Source organism: Sinohyriopsis cumingii, chromosome 2 (genome assembly GCF_028554795.1).
Source record: "Sinohyriopsis cumingii isolate HCF-2022 chromosome 2, ASM2855479v2, whole genome shotgun sequence".
In the NCBI taxonomy this organism is placed as follows: domain Eukaryota; kingdom Metazoa; phylum Mollusca; class Bivalvia; order Unionida; family Unionidae; genus Sinohyriopsis; species Sinohyriopsis cumingii.
In genome coordinates, this window is record NC_142962.1 from 14,287,583 (window position 1) to 14,299,967 (window position 12,385).

At 34.8% G+C, this 12,385-nt stretch overlaps 1 protein-coding gene across 4 annotated transcripts in view; it reads right to left on the reverse strand.

The window, feature by feature from the left end:
• LOC149804363 (alpha-(1,6)-fucosyltransferase-like) overlaps positions 1-12,385 on the reverse strand; it is a 156,829-nt gene that overhangs the window by 64,296 nt on the left and 80,148 nt on the right. For 3 of the 4 annotated variants that reach the window (XM_089939453.1, XM_089939425.1, XM_089939435.1), the window contains exon 3: positions 1,347-1,567. In XM_089939453.1, coding sequence (XP_089795579.1) covers positions 1,347-1,543 — 197 coding nt within the window. In that variant the 5' untranslated portion in view covers positions 1,544-1,567. Of the gene's footprint in view, positions 1-1,346; positions 1,568-2,366; positions 2,449-12,385 lie in introns of those variants that run through there. The other variant, XM_089939443.1, reaches the window with a different exon arrangement.

A 12,385-nucleotide genomic window follows, 5' to 3' on the forward strand; every position in this document is an offset into this window, starting at 1 on the left:
ATTCGCATAATTCTGCTAGGGAAGCCACGCTGCACTAAAATCTGATATATCATAACCTAAGATACACTCACAGAGAAGTTGAAAGGTTTTGTATAGTTTTTGTGGATGCCAGGACAGCGATCCCAAAGCAAATTCTAACAAAGTGTGTTCTATCACATGATCCAAGTCTGATCAAAACTGACTCGGCCTTTATGAGAAGAAGTTCAATGCAATTTTACACCCATTTCTTATGGAGGTCACATCGTTGCTAGGGAAGCTTTCCTGGAAATAATATTCACAAAGCATATCCTAAGCAACATTCTGACCAAGTTTGATCAAAATTAGCACAGCTAGTTTAAAAAAGTTGAAAACAGGTTTTCCATATTGTTACTATGGAAGTCTCACCACTGCTGGGTGTGCTAACCAATCACAATTTCGTTAAAGCATATCCAAAGACCTATTACCAACTAATTTGATCAAATTTGGCTGAGATGTTCTAGAGAAAAAGTACAGTTTTTTTTGTCTGGTTGCTAAGATAGCTACATCATGGATATGTTTTTGAAAAGCTTATCATAGGAAACATTCCTACAAAATCTTATAAAAACAGGTTCAGCTATTCTGGAAAAGTTGTTGAAAATAGTCACACCATTATTAAGTGATCCACCCTGAACAGTTTTGAAAAAACAACATCCCAATTATTCTCATCAAATTAGCTTAACTGTTCAAGAGAAGTTGAAATAAACTCTCCACATAGTTGCTAATAAGGCCACATCACTGCCACAGAAGCATCTCATGCACACTTTCGATAGAGCAAATCCAGAGAATATTACTACCAAATCAGATCAAAATGGGCTCAGCTATTCCAGAGAAGCTGAAAATAGCTTTTGTACATTGTTGATATGGAAGCCACACTGATGCTATGGAGATTCCCCAAACACAACTTTGACTGAGTATATTCTAAAAAACATGCCCAAGTTTGATTGAAACTGTCTCAGCTGTTCTGGAGAAGATAAAAATAGATTCTCCATAGGGTTGCTTTGGGAGGTAAACTGTTGCAAGGCAACCACAATAAACATAATTTGGACATCCCCCAAGAAACATTCCTACAAACAGCAAACATGGATGGATGGACCAGCAGATGACAGCCATGCCATAAGCTCAAGACATGCAAATTTTATATTCCAAACTCAATTTTCGGAAATCAATTTAAATCTTGCAAGAGCTCCTAAAATTTTCTCAAATACTTTTATTAAACAATTTGCTGCTGCTGAAAATGTCATTCAAGTACCATGGCAGTTTTCCTGAGTATGGGTCCTAAAGCCTGAATAATTTTTAAATCTACATTTATGTGTATGATAGCATCTTACTTGAGTTCATTTGCCAATTTATGTAGCTCTTCATTCTGTAGTTTAAGTTTGCTGAGTTCCTCTAGGGCTCGATGAAGTTGCCGTTCTGTTCGCACATTGTTATCGCTACTGCCATTTGGAAAGACAGTGTTACTCATGTAGACTATAATACACAGCCATAACACCAGCAAACCTGTCACAGCCTTCCAGTACCTCATCCCTATGCCTGCTGTTGCATCACTCTAAAATAATCAGAGAATAGAATAAACTAGTGTAGTTACAAACAACCTGATCTCCTCTTGTGCACCAGGTGTGTCAAACTTTGCTGGACTTTTGACCTACCAGATGTTTTTAATTGGCAGACACCTGTTGACAATAAACAAATGGCTGTCAAATACCTGTCAACTATATACATGTTATATGGTAAGTATTATTACATTCAATAAGGAGCATCCCCTTCCAACATTGGTTATATGCTTTTCTTTATATTGCATAATAAGTGAGCAAATTATACTGTTTCTGCTGGAGATAAATTCAAGACTGTACATAATAAGCATGTATATGTTTATTTTCTAATTAGTAATGCTTGTGTGTGTGTGTGTGTGTGTATATATATATATATATATATATATATATATATATATATATATATATATATATATATATATATATTGAAGATAATTAGTTGTGCTATCAAGAGGTAAAAATATGAATAATCATAACAATGACCTAACTGGGATGAAAATTTCATCAAAAGTATGATGTTTGCATCTTAAAGTTCACATCATCCTCAGCACATATATATGCACTTATTGTTGCTTGAAAAAGACTGGAAGGCCCATGTGCACTTATTTTCCGCATATGCTAAATAACCAGACCTGACTTAATCCTTACTAATTTTCCTATTTCTGAGTTAATGATGACAAAGAAATCAATTAATGGCTTTGCAAACTAATAATATTTTCACTTGTAATATATTATTCATAATGATGAATTTAATGTTTCACCTATTATAAACACCGTAACAAATTTCTTGTTCACCTGATTACCCTAATGTGAAATCTTGTAAACTTCTTTGCTGGTGACTGATCTTCTGGTAGTGCTGTCCTGTCTGGTACATACCTGTCAAATATGCACTCTATCTGTACTGTTTTGTGGTATGGGGAAAACAAAATAACTGCAGGCAATGACTTTTTGTTTAAATGTAGGCCAACCATGAAGTAATCCTGTTGAAATTTTAGTAACATTATACCTCTATTATTGTTCTTAAAATGAACAGGTGAATTTACTGTCCCAATATATTGACCAGCAAAGCACAATGTAAAACATCAACGAACATGGTCCATTATATAAGTTTAAAGGTACAATTGAACCTGCAAGTGTCAGTAATTAAATGAATACAGCAAGCGACTTAAAACCTGTTGTGAGAAGATGTGAAGATACATGTTTCTAGTTTTACCATTTTTTTCCCCTGGACATACCAGCTACATACAGGTTAGACTTGGGCACAGGTAAGACAGAGATCTGCTACTGCAAAATGCACTGACAGATCAGGAATGAGGATCATAAAATCTTAATTTTATTTTAATTAATCACAAATAACTTTACATTTGAAAAGTCACCTCAAAACTTTAACTCGGATGCTTATGTTTGCTAAACCTTAGGGTCTCTATTACTAATTATCCTAATGATTTTAAGAACTGCATTGACCCTGATCTGCAGGCATAAAGTATTTATCCCATAATGAGTCCAAGGTGCCTACCTTGTAAATCTGTTGAAAAATGGGGGTGGGCTTCAAAGAAGTAATGTTTAATCTCTATGTATTGGCATCATGTTACTTTCTGCAACATTTTATTGCATCAAGATATGTATTAATGCAGGAATATCACAATACATAATGCATAACAAGTGTCACAATACATAAATGTAGTATGCCTACCTGCCATACTCCCAGACCCGGGGGGGGGGGGGGGCTCAAAAAGTGTGTTTTGGGATCTTGAGGGGGAATCAGTGCATGTGACCTACAAATGCAAGTTTGTCCAATTGAGAAAATGAGGATATATATATAAATATATACTCATACACATCACATTGAGCCATCCCACCATCACAACATTAAATAAGACCTGATCAACAGGTGATGAGATTAGCACTAAGTAAAGATTTGGTTAAAATAAATAAATGGTGTGCGCACAGTGGTACGAAGATAAATGCAGCTAAACCAAAAGTGATAATCTTGGGTAGTCAAGCAAGAGTTAAAGCTAAGAAAAATTATTTCAAAGTAATGATAAAAGGAATGGATATACAACAGTCTGAAAATGAAACACTATTTGGCATCATAATAGACAATATCTTGTCATGGAAAATGCAAGTTAATAAGGTCATTAAAAAAGCTAACTCACTGTTTTGTCTCTTAAACAGAATAAAATCTTATCTCCCTCAAGAAAAGAGTAACATATTCTACAATGCATATATCATACCAAACCTAGAATTTTGTTGTTCTACCTTGGGTAATACTTGTACAGAAAATCAGGAAAGATTATGGAAATTTAAAAAAAAGAACAGTTAAGAGTTATTCTTGATGCAGATTTAGATACACCATCAACAAATCTTTTTAAAACCCTGAAGTGGTTTTCATTTTAATAGAGAACTCAGTTTCAAAAGAGAATACTATTCTACAAATCCATACATGGCCTGGCTCCTGATTATCTTACATATGTATGAACTAAAATTCATCTAAAAAAACAAGTCATATTTACCTTAACCAAATTCAGAGTTTCATTAAGAAGCGTTTTCTTTTTCTCTGGAGTGAAACAATGGAATTCCATACCACCGTTATAAAATTAGCTGACTCATGCCAAGCTTTCAAAAGCTTCTTAGTCAACTACAGAAACAATCATTTGTATGATTTTGCTTAATACAGTACAACTAATTTTTACAACATTGTTACCATGTACTTACCTATAATAATGTTGTACACATGTTTGCTACTACCATTTGTATGAATCCTGTACGTACTCTACCTTAATGCCTTGTGCACATTTTATTGTAGCAGTAGATCAATTGTCTAGGTTTTAATAGCATTTGTTGTTATAGACACCTCATGTGAAAATTGTGCATTATATATATATATATATATATATATATATATATATATTACTTCCTTGATAACTCGTGCCCAGGTACCTCGTGAACCCGCTCATAAATAGAAAAAATATTAGCCCTATATGTCTATTTGTTGAAGAAAATCATGACCAAAATTGGTAAATGCAACATTTGATGTATCACTCGTTTTATCGTTAAAAATGAAACAGAAAATGGAAATTTTAATCAACATTATGAAATAATCAACTTTTAATAATAAGTCATATATATTGTTACATGTTCTTTACAAATGACCTTCTTAGTACACAGTAAATAATGATATTCAATGAAACGTCACTTACACCTGCTGGAGGCAGTACTTTAATAACTAAATATCAATTAAATAATTTTTTATCAAGAGAAAATTGTATTTTATTTCTCTTTTAGTTTGGTTTAAGTGTAATCATCATAAATGCAATGTGCATTCTTTTATTCTAATGTACAATACTTTAATCGACCATAACAGCAGTGAACTTAATAAAGTGCCAACAGTGTTTTGATATCTGACTTACAGAAGTATTTCTTGTATGGGTGCACTGAATTAAAAGCTAACCTCTTAGTACTGTCACATTAATTGTGACTTTTTATAAACTAAAGGAGGTTGAATAAAAGAAAACTTAAAAGGCATTGCAAATCCTACAAGCACAAGATCTAGCGACCTTGGTTGTAAATCGGTTAAACTCATTCTAAAGGATTAATTGAACAAAGTTATCAATATTACTGTGTTCTTATTATAATTAAACTACCTACTCATTTATAAATATGATCGAAGATAGCAAGGCAACCATGGGAAATTAATACTTTGTTAAATAAATAACTTTGTGTCACAGACAGGATCATTATGGACAAATGAGTTTCAGAGAATTCCTAAATTGGCACTTAGAGATATCCTCAAAGATGAGAAGTATCACTAATATTTGCAATGAAATCACGGCATCAGTATTGTACTATATTTAATTAAGCATAATTTTTTATAAGTTTTGATGTAGACGATTGTTTCACGACATAACTGTTGCTAGTTTTTGAAAAAAGAATCTTGTTTTGTGGTATATAAACAGTTAGTCTGGCCCCTATTTCGAAGCAATATATGAAGCAAGAAATCAGACTAATCAACAACAAAGAGCAGTGACATAATACAGAAATGTTCTTGCATACATGTGAATGTTGTTTAAAACCGGTTGAAATAACATTAACGATTTTTCAGATGTTGGGCATCTTGAAAATAAATGTAATTTATATGGAATAACAAACAACTTCAGTAGAAAAAGAACTTTATTGACAAGTATTTTTGACGTGATTATAAAACGAGTTACCAGCCATTAAGAAAAAATTTATATCCCCACACCCCACCGCACCTTGTCCTGCATTTTTCTCGATGTCCAGTGAGAGAACCCTCAGTAACTTGCACACTTGTTTATAATTCGGTTTTTAATTTTGGACCCAGTTGTGCAAGAGTTATCAAGGGAAAGGTGCATGCATATATATATATATATATATATATATATATATATATATATATATATATATGTGTGTGTGTGTGTGTGTGTGTGTGTGTGTACAAATGTCATTGTAGAAGTCTAGCAGTCCTCATAGAAGACTGATTGTTGTAGGTGTAGTTGTTGTTGGGTTTAACGCCATTTTCAGCACACTATAGGCTATACATGGTGGCCAGTATTAATGGTAGAGGAAGAACCCGGGAAAACCCTGGAAAGAAACACCGATCCACGAGAAGCTACTGGCAAGCTTTCTCACATACCCACATTAGCCGAATCCAAGACTCGAACCCACACAGACAGAGGTGAGATTCCAGTGATCCATAACAGAGAGCGCTTTAGACAACTCGGCCACTTGTACTGAACTTTAATTGAAAAAAGAAAAAAAACTGTTCTCACCCAAGTAAGTAATCTGTGAAACTGTGACTGCTTATCTCTGACCACAGTTACCTTTCAACTAACTCCAAGATAATCAGCATTGAAGATAATTTTATGTGAGCTCTCAGCAGGATTGTTTACTGTTTACAGACTAAATGCTAGGGACATATATAGTGTTGGGGAAAAAAATGCTTCTGTTTTGTTTTGATATTCAACCATGATTACTGAAAATCATGTTTTTGAAAATGTGGCCATGCTGTGGGGTTTGGAAGTAAAACATATTTTTCACAAGACACACTGTGTTATGAAGAAATTAAGTTGCACTTGAAGATGATTATCACAATATACATCAATTTAATATCACAATATACATCATTTAAAGATGAGAAAAGAAAGAAAATTTTGAAGTTTTACATCTCTCTTAAATAAAATTATGAAAGATTCCTACACTATTCTTTCGTGTATTACTGTATAACCAATCTGATTGATTTTGGTTATTGAACTGGTACTTAACAAGTTAAACTGCCAGTGGCAGCTCAGAAGTCAAGGTCACTGGAAACGATCACGAGATAGGCATATAACATCCTATGCAGTAATCTTGTTACTTAAATCTTCATGCTGTAACTTGCTGGTTTGGTGCCGCCTTCAAGATCCAGGCTGTAGACTTTGAAGGGTAATCTATACGGTTTTCACTCACTGACACATACATTGATCGGGACTTTAATCCATGTGATACTGACATTTTTGGTGTTTAAAGTATGTTCACCATAGCTGCATTTGCTGTGCAATTTTCATCAACCTTCTCTGCATGAGGCTATAGTGGTATGGGGTTAAGAATGCAGAAAAGAAATAAGAACACTGACATGCCGCTCTTTCTGAAAATTTCTGTTTCAAAATAACTTTAAGTTTGAAAGAAGCTTTGGAGCCAAAGAATTCTTCAGAAGAACGTTTTTTGTGCGAAAAAGTCCAAGAACAGTTGATTCCAGCTCCTAGGATTTTCATAGAAGGTGAGACATGATACATACAGTATCATACATTTTTCTTTTATCATCTGTCCTGTATAACTCGGGACGTGACGTAATCTTAGTTTCCATATCATCCTGATGATGATAACTGAAAAAAAATCACATTTGGTCAATCCTTCCAGCCATATTTTGGGCAACTTTTGTTTCTGATGTCTTCCATAGCAACTACTCAGCCTCCATGGTAACCAGGTTGAATATATATTTTTCAAGTTTCACATAAAAATACAATGGTGAAGTCTCAACTGGAGACAATTTTTGTCATGACATGATCTACAAAAAGTGTATGACACTTGGCCTCAATGTCAGCCTGGTGAAAAACATAATTTTGATATCGTCTCCAAAAACAACTTCATGTATAGATATTTTATTCTCTTTTGCCTCAGGATAATTTATTTATTTTTTCAAATAATATTATGGATATAATATGGTGTTAGTTTGCTTTAAATAAGAGCAAAATATTATTTCTAGCTATAAATGTACAAAAAGCCCCTGCCAAAGAAACCTAACATAACTGCAGTACATCATGATATGTAACACAATGTGTTTAGAAATATCAGGGGTTGACCTTCCTGAACAAACTTTTTGTGGTACCCAACTCTAGGCCAAACACCAGATTTCTGATCAGAACATAGTAAGATAAACAAAATATATAACATGTCTTTTAGTGAAAACATCATTCATTTGGATGATAAAGTGATAACAAAATATGCAAGCTGGCCATTGTGCCATCCATTTTTGATTAACTTCATTTTTATTTAGGACTAAGTATACATCATCAATGGTCTTTTAATGAAACTCCATAGTGATATGACCATCCATTCTGCAAAAGTTGTGAAAACAATATTTTCAAGAAGGCAATTGCTGCAGCAATAGCAGATGCCTGAGTGGGACCATTTTCATTTAGGACCTACCAGACATTATAAGAAGTCTTCTGTTGAGAACCCAATGTCAATATCAATTTTTGTTCTTGATTAGTGCCATAACAAAATTTTCAATACAGCTGCTATGGTGGCTATATTAGACATCAGATTAGCACCATTTTTGTTTAGATATAACTGGGATAATAAAAAGCATTTTAGTGAAAACCTCATATTGATACGACAGTCCATCAGGATAAGTAATAACATTTTCAAGATAACTGATGTGGTGGTGATAACGGATGTCAGATTGGCACCAATTTTCATTTAGAACCAAGCAGCTGTCATAAGAACTCTTTAAGTGAAACCCTCAAAATGAGTAGCTATAACACAATTTCCCAGACTGCCATTTTGTGGCTAGTCACATTCATGTTTTATTGGTACGATTTTAATTTTGGACCAATTGGACATTATAAGAAATCTGCAAACAAAAAAATCAATATGATTATCTGTTTAGGAGGAGTTGCAATAGTAAGATTTTTAAGAATGCTGCTCTGGCAGCCATATTAGGCATCAGATTGACACCATTTTTATTTTAGACCAACCAGACATCATAAGTTGTCTTTTAGTTAAAAATCCATCTTGATAAGACCATCCATTGAAATGGAGTAGCTATATGATGTCAGACTGGCACCATTTTAATTTACAACCATCTAGACATCATTAGAAGTCTTTAGTGAAGCCCCAAGTTAATGTGATCATCCAATCAGAAAAAGCAGTGATAACAAGATTTTCAAGATGACCCATATTAGATATCTGACAATTACCATTTCATTTAGGACCACTTAATCCATATAATGAATGTGTAAAGTTTCATGGGAATCCTCCAGGTAGTTCACAAGGAGCAGTGACAACAAACTTGTACTATCACATGGGCGAAGGGCAATGAATGAAAGATCATCATGTAAGTTCTTATGGCTGATGATCAGGAGAGTGAAAACACGAGTCCCTCAAAGTGAAGGACACTCTACAGGCTGAAAAGAATTCCAGTAATTCAAAATAGGACAATTTCTTCCTTTTAACTCCCAAGTGTTTAAACCAAAATTGGCACCTTTTCATTTAAGACCAAAAAAACATCATAAGAAGTCTTCTGACAGAAACTCCATGTTGATGACTTTCCATTTTGAAGTAATAACAATAACAATATTTTCAGTATGGCTGCCATATTGGATATCATACTAGCACCATTTTTACTTAGGGTCACTTAACATCATAGAAATTTTGGTGAAAGCACAACATCGATATAACCAGCATCTTGGAGAAGTAGCAATAACAAGGTTTTCAAGATGGTGATTGTGGTTGCCATATGTAAGTCAGACCAGCATCACCTTAATTTATGATCAACTACTCATTACAAGATGACTTTCAGTCAAAACTCCATCCTGATATGTCCAGTCGTTCAGGAGAAATAGTATGGCTGTCGAATTGAATGTCTGAGTGGCATCATTTTCATTTGGGAGGAACTAGACATCATAAGAAGTTTTGTAGTAAAATCCCATGATGATATGACTATCCATTCAGGAGTTCAGAGTAGTAAGAACATCATTTTCAGATGGCTGTTGTGGCAGGCATATAGCACCATTTTCATTTAGGACCAACTAAACAATATAAGAAGACTTCTGGTTAGCATGACTTTTCATTCAAGAGCTTCTAGATGGCTTCTGAGGTGGCCATATTGGATGTCATATTGGCACTATTTTTATTTAGGACTAAATGGACATATGGGGAGGTGTGTTGGTGGGTGTTGAAAAGCCCATGATGTTATCATTATGCATTTAAATGGAGTAGCAATAACAAGATTTTCTATGGCCACTGCAGTGGCCGTATTGGATGTCCAAGTTTCACTATTTTTTTAATCTAGGACTAGCTAGACCATGGAATGAACCATGTGCAGACCTGCCACCTTGAGTGGAATGTAAATCAGAATGCCAAAGGGGAAAAAAATCAGGATTTGGAGAAAAAAGTCAGGATCAGTGTCCATATATTAAAGAAACTTTAAAAAGGAATTGAAATCTTATGCATATACTTAATGTGAAAAACGTATTCTACAGTTATACTGTGAAAATCGTTTTTTTCATTTTCATCTTTTATACTGATATTTAGTGTTAATTCAATCAACACACTAAATATCAGCATAAAAGCTGAAATGAAAAAATAATAGTTTTTCCCAGCATGGCTGTAGTGTATTCCTTGTGGAATTTTTGCAATAATTTTGCTCTTTTGAAGGAGGAACAGCCATCCTGAATCAAAAAGTATTTTTTGGCATTTTTAATAATTGGAATTTTGAGTGGAAAATAATCGTAAATACTGAATTTTCGGATTTTTTAATAAAAAAATCTTGATGATCCCGAGTAAATTGGGATAAGTGGCAGGTCTTATGTGTGTTAAGTTGGATGGCAATCCTGATTATGTGAGGTAGCCGTAACAAACATATGTTAACAGACGAAGACTGAATGATGACAGACATTATTATATAAGTTCTCCAGGTCCGGAGTTAAACAACACTGCAGAATATGGAAGATGGTTATCCTTGCCGCACATTTACAATGCTAACATTGCAACACAGAAAATACAGGCAAAAATAAGTTATGAGTCTGTATTGTGAAATACATTGTTTTGTTACTCCTATTTCATATGTAATGTTTTGCCACCAAGGTAATGTGATATGCATCACATTGTGACCAAGACGGCGATGCACAGGTCGAGCGGGCTTATCCACGGGCAAAGTTTTTTGGTGTAAAATGTTCCCCACCTTTTGTTCATGCAAGGGCCTGACTTATTAAGCGTGGACTTATGCTATGGTTCCCGATCTCCAGGTCGTGACCCAAATAGGCGCCACGAGGACGTTTTAGAGGGTTGCGGAGGGTGAGGGTCGCCAGAATATTTAAGGTGGCAAAAAAAAAAGTTTTTAGGGTTGCGACCAAAACAGGTTGGGAACCACTGACTTGTGGCATAATGCTATCATGCTCTATGATGTTCGTTCTGTATTTATAATTTCAACTGAACATAGCAGACCCTGGTCTGCCTATATATGATTTGATTATAAATCTGGGTCAATTCAAAGATGGGTTTATTGTACATAACGGTTGTTACAAAATTCTCTAGCAATTTCTTGGCATGTTGGACTTACAAATTACAGCTCTTCTTAGTATTGCTTATAAGAAAGAATAATAATTATGAATCATGTTGTAATGGTAGTACAGTTGTTGTTGTTGTTGTTGTAGCGTTTAACGCCATTTTTCAGCACAAGATAGCCTATACATGGCGGTCAGTATAACTGGTGGAGGAAGAACCCGGGAAGAACCACCGACCCACGAGAAGCTACTAGCAAGGTTTCCCACGTAGCAACGTTAACCGAGCCTGAGACTCGAACCCATGCAGACAGCGGTGAGATGGCAGTGATCCAGAACGGTGACTTTAGACCTCTCGGCCACTTGGGGCCCCGGTAGTACAGTAGTAATGATCTTATCATAGTCTCCAATATAGTAAGGGTGACTGCAATTTAATCGGCTCACATCGGCTGGCAGAAGAAAACTAGACCCACCCGTAACGATAGTTAAAGTCAGTCTTAATTTCATCTTTATATATTACAGTCAGAATTGTATAGCATGGAATCTGCTATGTGCATGTTAATTGTTGTACAATTTGTAATCTAAAACCTATATCTAAAGTGGGATATTTACGCTTACATTAAAGCTGACACCATTTGAAAGACATTCCGCTGAGATCACGGAGCGTTCTGACAAAAATAGAAGTGTTGACACGGAAGTCTACAATTTAATAGCTAATGATATAATAGGCAGCGAACTCTGCGTGTGATGTCAACACCCGAGCATGAATATGAAGAGATAGAGTACATAAACAAAAACACACGGACTCAACAACTGAGAAATTATTTAGTAGGCTTGAAAAATAACTTGAACTTCGACCAGAAAACAACTGCTGTTCTGAATCTCTGCATGATTTGCAGTCTTACAATGGAATACATGTCTTTAACACATTCACAATCGATAGAAAATAACTAAAAAATAAAATCTGGATTTGAACCGAACATCTTTCACAACATTCCATTTGGCCACCACGTTGGCATATGTGACACATGA